The sequence below is a fragment of the Lupinus angustifolius genome, chromosome LG18, assembly GCF_001865875.1.
Source record: "Lupinus angustifolius cultivar Tanjil chromosome LG18, LupAngTanjil_v1.0, whole genome shotgun sequence".
NCBI classification, from domain to species: domain Eukaryota; kingdom Viridiplantae; phylum Streptophyta; class Magnoliopsida; order Fabales; family Fabaceae; genus Lupinus; species Lupinus angustifolius.
In genome coordinates, this window is record NC_032026.1 from 13936864 (window position 1) to 13951269 (window position 14406).

Genomic DNA, 14406 nt, shown 5'->3' on the forward strand with positions numbered 1-14406 from the left:
AAAAAAAAAACAAAGTATGCCTTGTTTCATAACTAAAAATGGAGTCGCTTATTTAAAAATTGTGAATCGCAATTTAAAAATCCTCCCAATTACCTTGCACAAGGACCCACGATGAAGATTGAATAATTCATTTCTAATTTATGGGTTATTAGTTTATTACTATTGTGTCTACTTTTTTTATGAGAATCTTTCAAATTTGACTTACTCCCATATATATTATATACACACTTACTCACACTCACATATATTCCATAAAATTTTCAAAAAATTTACATAGGCAGTTCAACCACTGGTGAAAAGAAGGAACTTGAAGTAAATAATAGAAATGAAACTAATAATTAAAAATAAACAATAAGCACACCAATGAATACAAAATCATGAAACCAGCCACATGAAGTAGGTTGACCAAAATGTAACAGCAAGTGATGCCAAAACATATGTCCATAGCATGATAACAGAACATTCACTTTCACCAGCTCCAAATAATTGGGCTATGGTGGCTGCCAAAGAAATGTAAATGTCAAAAATAGTTGAAACAAAAGAACTAGTTCCTAGTCAAACCCAACATTATCTATGAAACTAACTTGATATATATAGATTCAATTTGACATGCATTAATTATGAAATCATGTAGTTAGAAAATTGAAGTAGATTATATACATATTAAGAACAATTGCACTTCTCCACATTGTTATTGTTATCAAGAAATGATTATAAACTAGAGATTTTTGTTACCTATACTCATAGCTGGTGGAAGTGCATACTGAAGGAGAAGCATAAACTGATATAAGGGATCTGGTTGCACTAGACCCAAATGTGTTGCCCATTTAATAATTCCAATACCCAAAATTGGTAGCAAAATATATCGGACTATTATAATTCCTATAATTGTCCACATTGGAGTAGTTGCTCCCTTCAATCCTAGACAATTCATCCATGAAAACCATTTAATAATAAAGTACCAAAAATAAACAAAATTTTAGCCAAAGTTTGAGTATGTATAAATTTGGCAATATATATATAGTTTACCTTTAAGAAGGTTTGCACCCATTATAAGAGTGATACTTGGAATGGCTGCATCACTGAATGTAATAAGACAATATAAGGATTTAAAACTTCTTAAAAAGGTTCTAGTTAATTCAGAGATAAAAAATGAAATGCATGAATTAGGTAAAGTTAATCTCTTTTAGAAGTAACTTAGCACTTTCACAAAAGTACATTATGTACTAATTCCAACTTTCCAATATTGAGAAGGGTAAAAAGAAAGACAAGGGTTAAAAGGTCCTTCAATTTCATCCAAAGGCAACAAACAAGGGTATTTAATATTTCATGTGGTGTTTTTAAGGTGGAAAGTTTTGAAGTACTTAAAACTTTGTAGATAATATAAAGCAGTTAAATATCATATGAAACAATATCATGCAAAAATATGCAGCTAAATTAATCCTCCACAAAGTTTTGGCTTCCAATAATCACTTTGAAATCTTGAAGATGAAGTTTTGGGACGCATACCCCAACATGGAAACAGAGTCTTCAAGTACATGAAGTGGAGCATCGCTCCCAATCATGAAAGTACGTATCTGAGGGACTAAACCAATAATAAATCCTACAATCTGTATAAAAAGAAATCATCTTTCACTGTTAGCCCTTCTTATCAGACATGAATTGTGGTGAAAAAAGATTTTAGAAAATAAGCATGATTATTGCAATGTTATAAAGGCAAGATCTTGGTGACTAGAAACTAGTGCATTTCAAATTTACTTTATTTTCATTTCATTAACATAAGTGCAACACATGGAAAATATGGTCTATGAATTTCTAAGGAAATGAATACTGTATCATACCGCTCCAAGAGTTGATGGCGCAAATATCCCTTTGAAATTGGGGTTGAATAAAATCATTCTTAAATTATGCTTGATTTTATCTGAGATTGATACCTGCAATAAAAGTCCCCAAAAAAATTGAAAAGAAAGAAACTTAGAACATTGTCACTCTTATAATAGAGCTTTATTGCTCCTAATGATGCATGCATAATTTATTGACCATACTTTTTTTTTCATATGAAACAAGCTCAAATGAATTTTGGAAACATAATTCATGAGTTCTACAGAAACAGAAAAAAATTGAGTTAATCAATGCAAGTATGTTAGTGGTATTATATTTAGTATTTTGCAATTATAGTCAACTCATTGAGGACTAGAGATTCAAATTAAAATTGTAATAATGTTTCTAAAGCTACCTTCCTAAATTAAAATTGTCTAGGTCCAATTTGAACTCATTGTATATCAATGTGTCATACAGTAGCTAAAGCAGAAAGGTGAAGTTAGAAGCATAAACTTAACTTTCTCCATGTACATTTTATCCTTCTTTTCTTAGACTTTATATAGCAACCTAGCATGCTAATAGTTTTCTTAGCTGAAATGAAATTTATGAAATAAGAGTTATATATGGGTTGGTCCTTCTTTTTTGATTTTCTAAAGGATTTAATATGTATATACTCAAACTGTGTAAGTGTTTTTTACGCTTTCAGTAATCATCTATCATCCATATGTTAAGTATCGTTGACTTTCAAACAAAAGTAATATAAATCAATGATAAATAATATGCTGACAGTGTAAAAAAAAATTACACTGATGGTGTATATATTTTAAACTCTTTTGTAAGTACATATTGTGTAAAGAAGACTATTCTAGTATTATAATATCCCTTTTATCAGTATATTAAATCTATTGAAAGATGAGTTTATAGCAACCTTGTCCATGTCCTCAGATTCTTCTGAAGAAAGCATTATGGTGTATGCATCATCTATGACATCTTTTGCTGAATTTTGAGGTTCTAAGAATTCATCTGGAAATGATTCTAATATCTCCCCTGAAGCCTGTATATTGATGGAGGCACTACTTGCAAGACCTTCTTTGTGGACTTTACTTGAGGAAATTCTCATTATATTGTATACATAAGACCATATATAAATAGATCCAATCTACAGTTTCCACAATGAATATCAGTTAACAAAAGAAAAATGAAAAAATATTGCAAAATGAAGGAAAAAAATCATCACTAGTAGGAGAGAGAGAGACAAGTTTTTATGTTGTATATAAAGGATAAAAATATCATATCATTCTGTTTTTTCCATGTTGTTTTTGATATACTTGCCTCTCCAGCGAGAGGATCGTAACTCGAAAATGAAGTTACATACCGCCATAGAAAGTGAAGCATAACCCATTCCATATTTATGGCAGACATCAGGGTCACCAAAAGGACTACCTTTATCTTTACAGATAGCTGGGAGAATAATCATAGGCAAGTTTCCTAAGTTTCCTGTTTAAATCAATTGAAATGATGAGCTCAACAAAAAATGCATCAGGCCAGAATTGATACTACAACTTCAACCTTAGATAAAAGATGATACATTTTAAATATAAAGCAGGTTAAAGGACAGAACATGTTCAAGAAGCAAGATATTTGATAGTTTTTGAGTAAATTTCATTTGTGCAAAATATATGAAAATCCAATTAAGACACCTTTGCTTTGTTTTCAAAATTAGTGAATGTGTTAAACAGGTAAATATGAGTTCTAATACCATTCTTATGAGTTCTAATTTGAGATTGCTCAAATGTGCTATGGCATTGACATAATTTTGGAGGGGAAAAACATAGTGAAAGCTTCACATAGATTACATGTCTAGATTCCTGCATTGTTTAACTTGTGAAGAGAAGGGATTTACCTGCAGAACAGGCACCAATAACTAGACCTTCTATGTTTTCAGGAGGCCTTGTGATTTTGACAAGGATCCATCCTAAGGCTGAGCCTATTATAAATGTACCAAGAATGTTCACTGGCATGAACCACCTAAATGTAACAGACCATGAATTCAAACAGAAAAAAATCATTCCTCAAATTAAAAATTTAAGGATACTTTTGGATATATGAATTAAGTCAATACTCACAACACAACAAAATTCTCAAAAGAAATAGTGTCTGCCAAATTGCTACCAACCAGTGCAGGATTAAACACATAGTGCACAAGCTGTCACAGAAGAAGCTATGTTTGTTAGTAACATATGCATAGATAGAAATAAGAAAAAAGAGAATGTTAATCTTAAGCATTGAAGGAGTTACATGATTCACTTGTATCCTTGCATCTTTTCCCAATAAGTTTATGTTATCCAGTGCAAGAAATGAGCCAATTCCGGTGACTATTAATATTTTGATCACTGGCATTGAGGCAACATAAAAAAGCTCCTGAAGCCCCATAGTTTATACTCAATGTTCCTTAGCTATAAGCAAAGAAGGGACTTTAGTAAGCAAATACATCTCAACAGGACATTCATATTCATAGAAAGATTATATGAACACAGAATAAACAAATATAAGTGCTGATGATGAGTATCGAACAAATTAAACAGAAATATATTGGTCATAAAAATGAAGAAACTGTTTCATCTAGCATATTTAATATGAAGAAATGAAGAATACGAGAAATGAAGAAATGAAGAATACGAGGAATAAACAAATATAATATGGCAATGATTCAACTGAAATGATTGTATCGACCCAACATAATATTTATTATTATTACTATATTCATATCATATCAATCTTAATAAGCTTGTTTGTTGAATTAAAATAAGATAACACGCCTTTCTTGCTAAGTTGATGCTTTCTTGAACTTGGTTCCTTGACCCTTTCAGAAGTTGAACACAGAAAAGCAACTTTATACGTACCTTGTTTGGTGTATAGAGTGACAAACTTCCTTAACATCAAAATATTTTCAGAGAAACGTTGGTGTCTTGTTGCATTTGTTAGCTCAAGTTGCTACTATAGATAAACAAGAAGGTAAATGGTGACAATGATTAGCCAACGTGTGTGATAGGGAATAAATGGAAAAAATCATCATGGTGTGGTAGAATGAAAAAACCATGGTTGACTATAAGGAAGAGATCATTATCTCCATTGATGTTTCATTTTTTGTCTCAAACCAATCACATATTGATACGTTAATAAAAATAACATTTTTAAAAATAAAAAATAAAAAAATAGCATTCTAACTAGTTTGGAACAAAAAATAAAATATCATTTAGGATGTATGATATCTTTCAGTTTACTAACCTTTCCACTTTTTAACTTCAATAGTTAGTTTTATTTTGTTTAATCTAAATAGATGTATTCTTTATATAGTAATGAGCCAGGAAATTTCATTCTTATTGTGATAGAACTAACCCTTCTAACATTTTTTTTTCTAATTCAGGACTCAAATTTATAGTCTGAATCAAGGATAAGCAGATAATAAGGAATAAAAAATAAAGTGCTTACTAGGTAATAAAAAAATCAACCTCTAAATTTATTAAATTCTGCATTTCAGCTTATAAAAAATCTTTTTTTGTGCCAAGAAATTATTTATCGAAATAATGAGTTACCATTGATATCGATGGTATGGAATTGCTAAATATTAGGAAGTTCCTCTTTTCAATTATTTTTCTTCTTTTTGTTACTGGACATTTTATTCGTACACATCTTTTTTTGTTTCCCGAGCCTATAGTAAGTTATAAATAGAGGTCAAATCTTTGATGAGTCCATCATACACAATTGAGTTGCAAAAACTTCTAGATAGATATCCTACATCTGAACTGAATGCGTTATAGTTAAAAAAAAAATTTCTAGTTGCTATGGAATAATTAGGAGATTCTCTAAAAGAAATACGAGATTATGTTTCTAGCAACAACATGTTATGGGATGGTGGTCTCACTAGTAGAGTCAAGTTAATACGTTCTAATTTTGACCCAAACAAAAAAACATATAAAACTAATTTGAAAAAAAAAAAAATTTTAAAGATAAATGAACCATTTTTAAGATATATATAATATAAATAACTATAGCAGGGTAAATATTTTCACTCCAACTCTACTCTCAGTAAACGACATGCATGGGTAAGCGTCAAAATGAACATGTCACGTGCATGCATGGTCTATATATATAATTGGATGCATGCATGATAAGGTGAAACATGTATGGTTTCAGGTGACTTTACTTTATTCTAGTCTTATGTAGAGATTAACTCTGTGTTTAGCGTGACAAATTTATAGCATACTTAGTAAATTATAAGTTAATTCACTTGGTAATTAAAAAATTAAAAGAGTAAAGATTGTAACTTTTGAAAATGGAAACAGTAGATTTTGAAATCCAGCTTAAGCTCTTCCAACAAATTGTGACTGATTTCTACCTTTTAATTTTTCAGCAAATAACAATATCAACGCTAAAAGAAACGTTTTATGTACTTGAAAACAATACTTGTTCTTCTAATCGTTTTTATTTTTATTATTAAATTTTTTGTTGGCTGGTCAAAAAAATAAATAAACGGTGGGTCTTCAATATTTAATAATGCAGCAAAGCATACACAGACAACTCGTACATCGTTCTTCTGTCCTTATCGTGTTCAGCACCCCACAATCAATCCAACTTCAATAATGCTACATTTCAATTGCGTACTTTCATTATCACACTCATATACTATTTTATTCAATTCATTTTTTCATTCATTTCAATTACTTAAAAAATTCAAATATTATGAAGTTGACTTTTTTATTTATTTCAAATGGTATTTGTGAATTACCAATGAGTGATTGATTTAAGTGGGGGCATTCTTGTTAATAGATGAGCAACTGACTTGTATTATGCATGTACTGATTAGTATGTATTCATGGCTCAAAATAAATTAGGGTTATTTAGGATTTTGATAATTTGAGATTTTACAAATAATTATGTTATTTTTTTGGATTTTTTTCTTCATATTATCCAGAACTACAGCTATCAATTTAATTATTGCAAATTGATTCTGAGATTGACTGAATAGGTGGTAGAGGCATGTAGAACAGATTCTTATTAAAGTGGAACATTTGAACTAAGAAAAAATAGGCAAGTGGAACATTTGAACTAAGAAAAAACATGCAAGTGGAACATCTGAACACCACACATATACAGTGGCTGTCGAATAAATTCCAAATACCACATCTGGCTGAAGTGGGTTTGCCTAAACCAGAAGCATTAAAATTGTTGATGGTGATTACTGTTTTCTCTCTTACAAGGATAAAGATTACTCTCTCAAATCATATCTCGGACCAATAAAAATATGTTATATTAATTAAAAAAATTAAATATTTAATATTTTGTTTGTTTTTGCTTCAATACCATTAATCCTAGATACAATACAATTTGGGACAGAGATGATTCTCGTCCTATGATGCCTCTGTCTCCATCATTTAAATCTTCAATCAATCCGCAACTCTTCCAATCTGTTATCCAATAAAACAAAATTTTGACAAGCATTTGAGGCATACATAATGGGGACCTATCTGCAAACAAATATATTTCCAAACATTTTATTTATAAATATAAACCAACTTTGAACCATCGATCGATCATGAGGTTTCCTTTGGATTTTTGCAATGAAAGCTCGGGTCAGAAAGACTAGCCTCACAAGTTAGACCTCATCATCTTATGAATATATAATAATAGTCCTTGAATATCTTTCCAGCAGATCCAAAATCCAATATCAAAACTTTTCAAACCAATCGTCATTTTAATATTAATTGCTAATTCCATCCGTTGATCTATCATATTGACTCCCACATATAAGAGAAAGTTGGGAATTAAAATAAGGAAGTTTGGATCCACTTACTCCAAGAGTAAGTTCTTTAAATTTATTTTTCTAACCATCAATTCTATAGACATCTAATGATTTAGCTCACTAATTGAAACTATTGAATTTCCCTATAATTGATGGCTAGGATGAAGAGTAAGTTTAAAAAATTACACTTAGAATAAGTTGATCTCTTCTCTTAATTGAATTAATTAAGTGTCTCAAAAAACTTATTGTAAATAAATATACATCTCTTCTTATATTATATGTGTGATACTTGAATTTTTTTAAATACAAGTAGGTTTACCCATGAATAAGCCAACCAGACATTATTCAAAATTTGACATGTTACTTAATTTGATAAACTTTGTTCATCAATCAATCGAGTCGAATTTAAGCTCGTTAAATAAACGAGTCAAATATAATTTGACTTGTTAGATTTACGAGTTAACTCGAATCTATATATTGTATATATATTTATGTATATATGCATGTTCAATTTTTTTAATTATATATATATATATATATTAAGTAAATAGTCATCTTGAGCTGACAAATTAAACCAATCGAGCTAATGAATTGACTAAACAATCATAGATTTTTATTAAACCAATCAATTTGACCGATGAGTCAAATCAAATAGTATGCGAACTTCATTCGAGTTGAAAACATAACTCAAGTCGAGTTTCAAACAAAAACAAATCTTTACCGATTGGACAAACCTGAGCCTTGATTAGACTTGGGTTAGTTGTTTTCCAACCCTAACTACAAGTGATATGCGTTTTGGTTTGGCCCCTTATAAGTACAAGTTTCATGACAACAAAAGAGTGTCTACATTGTATTCCTTAGTAATGTTGCTTCAATGTTGTCTTGGGCCCAACTTTTCATCAACAAATAGTATAAGCTTTCTCCATATCCAATATTACATTTATTCTTTTTGGGTTATTATTACATGAAAAAGAAATGACTATTGGCACTCCCAAGTGTCTATTTATACTTCTTATGAATTCGTCATAATTTTATAAAAATAAAAATCTAATATTTTAATGATGGATTGAAAATTTCTATATACACTCTGGAGTCTTAATAGCACTATTCTTTTTTCCACTTCCCAATTTTGCTAGCTCCACTGAAGGGTACTTATATGTAATGCATATTTATATTGAAGAAATGAACTTCCTTAGTTAAACAAAAGAAGGAAAGTAAAGTTAGAAAAAATGAGTGGAAAAAACTTCCAGCCCATCTCCTATGTTTGTATTATAGGACTAAGTTCAGTTTCTGATGGTCTATAGTACCAAAAGAATCTCAACTATCACTACTTCAATACTTTTAGATAATTTTCATGTATGTCTTGTATACATATCTTTGGTTCCTAGGGTAATATGGCATTTTTTTGATTTGTTGACTTGAATAGACTTCTGAGTTCTGACTTGATTATTTTCTTCAAATTAAATATGATGGGGCACTATTGGAATACATTTCGCATCACCATAAATAATTTCACTATTTGTCATACTGCAGGTTATAAACTTTTGGAACTCATTTAGATAGTCAAAATTATTTGAATCTCATTAAAAAGAAAAAAAAAACATGACTTATTTATCAGTTCAAATTACGCCTGATATGTTTAACAATTTTAGGTGCTAGCATATATTGTGTCACGTCTAATATTTTGTAGAAGATTGTTTTAATATCATTCTACCATCTTTGTCCGTATTTTTACACCCATATAATTGTTTAATATTTTTGTTTTTCTTAGGATAGTTATTCTGCATCTATGCAGAAGCATGAAAAGCAGCTTAAGAGCATTAGTATGATCCTTCATCCTATTGCTATCAGTATTAAAGTATTGTAGGCGCTTACAGATTCTCAGTATTTAATTTCATCCCTTATGGGCTCAGATTTACTTAAATAAACGTAAGAAGCCATCTTACATGGAGAATGCAGCCAAAGCGTCTCGTAGTAAACCATCTAAACCACAGTTAAGATACAGTGACTTTATTTTCTGTCATTTACCTTGTGTCAACATTTCCCTTAGCTTCTTGCTGCAAATTTTCTATAACATTTCAGCTACATGCCAGAACATGGAGTAGAGTCCTGTAAAAATTTAGGTGCAGATTGTGCTATCCTGATTTAGTTATCTCATTGACAGCACTCTTTACAGATATAATTCATTCAACTATGCATTATAGGGGATTTGATTTTGGCATATGGTGATCAGATTTAACTTCTTCAGTTCTACATTGACTTATTCTATACTTTACTTTTCTATAAATTGTTGTATTGTTTGTATGGTCTGTTCTGTTAGTTAAGCTTTGCCTATATAGTTTTATTAGCTTTTTTATCATGCAGTGAGCCATGAATTTAATAACAAAATTTACAACACTGCAATGGGATTGAGGATAATCTTGTGTACTTTCCAAAACCAGGTGCGTGTTCATTTTCTCAAGCATTACAATTTTATTATGTCAATATGAGCTAGGCAAGATTCTCTAATTTCAGAAGATCATGTCATATTATTGGCAACATGCATAATGGAATTAAGTTTAACTGTTAATCTTTTATTTGTTACCTCTATTGCATTGAATCTTCTGCATTTTCCACCATAGTAATTAAATTGCAGGTTTTTCTATTAGAATAACATTCTCTTTCAAAATTTATTGTGTGTATTCATGTATGTTTATTAATGGTTAACCAATAAATGCGTGGAAATCATGTATTATCATTTGACAAATGACTAAAATTGAAGTGTGTATCCAATCAAAAAAAAAGTCTAGGTGTGTATCAGATTTTATGCTTGTGAGAAGAAAATATAAAGGAGGAACCTTGTTTCTAGTCAAATCTTAGTTTTTGTTTTAGAATTCAATGATGGGTGCGTTTTAATTTCTTGACTTTTGATATAATGATATCTCCAACAAATTTGGTCTTCACATATTTTTCCTAGTCAATTATGGTTTTTTGACCTGCACTAGATATTATATTGGATCTAAAAAGACCGAGTTTAATGCTTCTCAAAGATTTTATTTGCTTTTAACGAAAATAAAGGCTCATTCTAGAAAAGATGCAAAGGTCAGCGACATGAATGTTATGAAAGTGTTGGGAAGCTTTTCCTATAAAATATCTATAATAATTTCGATAGTGGGGATTTTTTATATTCAATATATTCTTATCCTTGGACCTTATCTACTTTAGTATTGAGCTTTTATATGTTTATCAAATTTCATATCTGGTGCATACAAGCTTTAAAGAGCTTGTCGTGTTAAATCTTATGCTGGAGTCCAAGTGAACAAAAGTTTCATTGCTGGATTTTCTTTCCCGCTTAAAGGCCTAAACTATATGCAAAATTATGATATAATGCATTAGATCTTAATTTTTCATGTATAACCAAATGTATCTCCACCCTTCTCTTAAGGAACTACTCCTTTCTTTTAGGGTGATACAGTTGTCCATCTTAACAAATGTTATTTTCAGAATTCGAGCTTTGATATTTTGATCATTCTAAGCAAGTGTGATCTTATACCTATTTTATCAATGTCTTATTGGTCTTGTAGTGTAATATTTATAAATTATAAATTACCTTAAAATATTAGATATATGAGTTTATTTATCCTTTTAACTCATTTACTTCTGTTTTCATTTTTTATCCAATCTTTGCCCAAAATTAGATCGTTTAATGAGACTAACGAAACGTTTACTAGTAACGTGGGTTCTTACATGTTACATAAGCATATTACACTCAAGTTGGGTATATATTAAACCAATTAAAACATAATTTAAATATTTAATTAAATTATATAATTATTACTAACAATATCAATTAATATTATAGTCGGCTTATCATATCCCAACTTAAAAAAAAAAGAAACTTCTTAAGAGTTACTTACTTGCACCAAGAATACTTTAACTAATGACTATGCTGAATTAGATCAGAAACTTCATGAGGTCCTCTCATTGAAAATATATAGTCCAAAATTAACAAATAATGACAACAATTGTTTAAAAGGTGGGTGTTAAAGATAACATCAATTTTCATTGAAAACTGTGTACCATCTACTTCTTTGGAAGATTATTGGATTGTTTGATACAAACATGTAATAATTAAAGATATCATAATTTCTAGTGAGCATTAGTCCTCAACGTTCCTTATATTATTAAAGCTAAGAAGCAAATCAAGCAATTAAACAAAATTGTGATGGAATTAAAAAAATATATACATTGATAATATAAAAATTTCATATATTAGTGGTCTATTATCTAACATTTATTTTAATCATCATATTAACCGTTAAAAAACTACAAATAAATAATCAATGATTTACTGATTGTATATAAATCTTTACATTAATAATACATAAATATCCGACTCTAATTAATAAGACCAAGCATAGCCATAAAAAGCCAATTCAAAAGTCAAACTTTGTTAGACTAACAAAAGCCTCAAATAATATAGGGTTATCATCAACTTAGCCCCTTAATGAAACCAATTTGTTACTGATTATCATATCCATGTGCTGCTTTAGTCACCTACTTTGAAAAAGAATCAATACGTTTTTATTTTTTCTCTTTCTCGTTTCCCTTGCCCCTTTATGGACCCTACCACACCAATCAATGATTTCAACACTTTGATGTTAATATTGATTTCTATATTAAACATAACATAAGGTTCCAATGTTTAATTCTGGTCACATATATCACACCTCAGACACTGCACCTTTGTCTTTGCTGCACCAAACTGTGTCTTTAGTTCCAAAATAATCCAAATCCACAATTTCCAAGCTTCTTCCCTCACTCTCCTTCACACGCTTCACTAAATAACCATCTAAAAAAGTAACCTTACAACCTTGTATATTTGTTTATAACATGGTTGTTGCACAAAATGACCAAAACATGAGTGATATGAGTTACAACAAAGTTAATAGTGGGAGGGGATCATCATGCCATGGAAAATGTAGAGGGTTTAGGTTGAATCTTCGAAAGTTTTACGTTCTGCGCCTAAGTAAGAGGTTTACCTTCTTCCTTAGGGTTTTTGATAAGTGGAAAGTGTCATATGGTGAGGCTGTTCAAGTTTTGAAGAAAGTGTTTAGAAGAAAAGGTGGCTTCAAAAGAAACAACAGCAACAGCAGCAGAAGTGGTTTAATGAGGGAAGAAAGGATCAAGGATCATGTTGATTGTAGGGTAAATTCTTATATGATGAATAATTCTTTCTATGCTGAGGCTATTGCAGATTGCTTGGAGTTCATCAAAAGAACTTCTATTTCTTCCATGGACCAAGTTGAAGACCAAGTTGGTCATATTCAAGATATAAACTCCTGAATTCTTTTGCTTTTTTTTTTTGGTAGAGAGAAAATTAATATGCAGGTATTAATTAGCTTATCTTCTTGCTTTTTTTTGGGTGCCCACTTAAAATTATTATGGATTATTTATGTGTCTTTGTTTTTATTTTTTAGGAATGCTTGAGGATATAATGTGTATTATTCCTCTTTCTGTGTATATTTCATCTAAAGTCTTGAATTTGTAATGATTTTGTAAACAGGTTTGAGAAATGTCAACTTGTAACATACTGTTCCTTAAATATATACAAAATTTGCTGAACATTAGATTTTTTCTTCTTCTTTTTTTGATGGCAAGTGGGAATGGGTGAATGGTAATTATATTGTAGTTGGTGTGAATGAAGATTCTAAAGCATGTTTTACCACCTAACTCAGCAATCTATTTTTGACTAATCTAAACCTAAAGAGGGTCTAATTGAAAGGATTATTGTTGACAATGGAAAGAAAGGGTAATCATATCCCAGAATTTATGATTTGTTTTATGGTCATAATATGAGTTCCATTATTAACCATATTTAAATGATAAAACTTTATTCAAATGTCACTATTGATGCTGATTAGGAATCCACTAATGCTTAGCTTTTCAGCTAAATAATATATTGATTTGTTGGTGGGTCGCACCTAAGGGCTAAGGCTGATGACAATATAAATGTTGTGGCTAAATTGGCTTACAGGTTGGCTCTACTAATCTTACCAAACCTCTCCAAAATAATATTTATTAGGTTATTCCTACTACCAACAATTCTTTAATTTTATGGTTGTTCTAGATATTTGACACCACAGATCTTTTGACTTATTGTTAGTTTAACACTATAATGGAGTATCAGCTTTTACATTATTAAGAAAGTTAACTTTTGAGGATTTATTATAATAAATTCTTTAATTGGTTAGAATTTTGTAATAATGCATAATTAGTTTTTAGCTCCTTCATCAATCATGATTTGTTTTCGGATAAAAGTAATCTCATAATTTTGATTTGTATTGGGTTAGTCTTCAATTTGACTAATAATGTTAGCCCGTTTGTCAAAACATGTAGAGTCCTAATAAAATATGTTTTTCCTTCTTTCTAGTTTATCTCTTTTTCCTTCCGGCCATCTAATTTCAGTAACATTAAAGAATAGGGGAACATTAAACAACAACCAACACTCACATTTTTTATTCTGCTCTACATCCGATAGATGTTATTATTTTCATTCGAATTCATAACATTGTTCTTTTAATTCCAAGTACTATAGCCATTTTTTTTTAAAACAAAATATAGTATTGTTGTTTAGTACAAGGTTGTAGGTCGGAATCCTAATCTTGTTGTTATATCTTAGCAATTGTCGGTTTTTGATCTTTTTGGATGGGTATCTAAAAAGCCACCTTGACATTCAAGTCAATCTCTACTAAGATATATAGATAGAATATATAGTGAAAGTATTAGAATATATAAATGTA

General features: G+C 29.9%; 1 protein-coding gene across 3 annotated transcripts; it reads right to left on the bottom strand.

The window, feature by feature from the left end:
- Positions 222–4906, bottom strand: LOC109332131 (protein PIN-LIKES 3-like). 3 transcript variants are annotated; one of them, XM_019566968.1, is made up of 11 exons: positions 4641–4906; positions 4120–4277; positions 3948–4027; positions 3725–3849; positions 3197–3318; positions 2750–2980; positions 1842–1937; positions 1510–1610; positions 1030–1082; positions 736–921; positions 222–500 (listed from the first exon to the last, which is right to left on the bottom strand). In XM_019566968.1, exons 2-11 carry the CDS (start codon positions 4252–4254, stop codon positions 376–378), a joined length of 1254 nt encoding a protein of 417 aa, XP_019422513.1. In that variant the 5' UTR covers positions 4255–4277; positions 4641–4906; the 3' UTR covers positions 222–375. The 3 variants fall into 3 exon arrangements, with proteins under 3 accessions (XP_019422513.1, XP_019422512.1, XP_019422514.1); XM_019566967.1 differs by having other exon boundaries at positions 4725–4905; XM_019566969.1 differs by having other exon boundaries at positions 1842–1934; positions 4725–4904.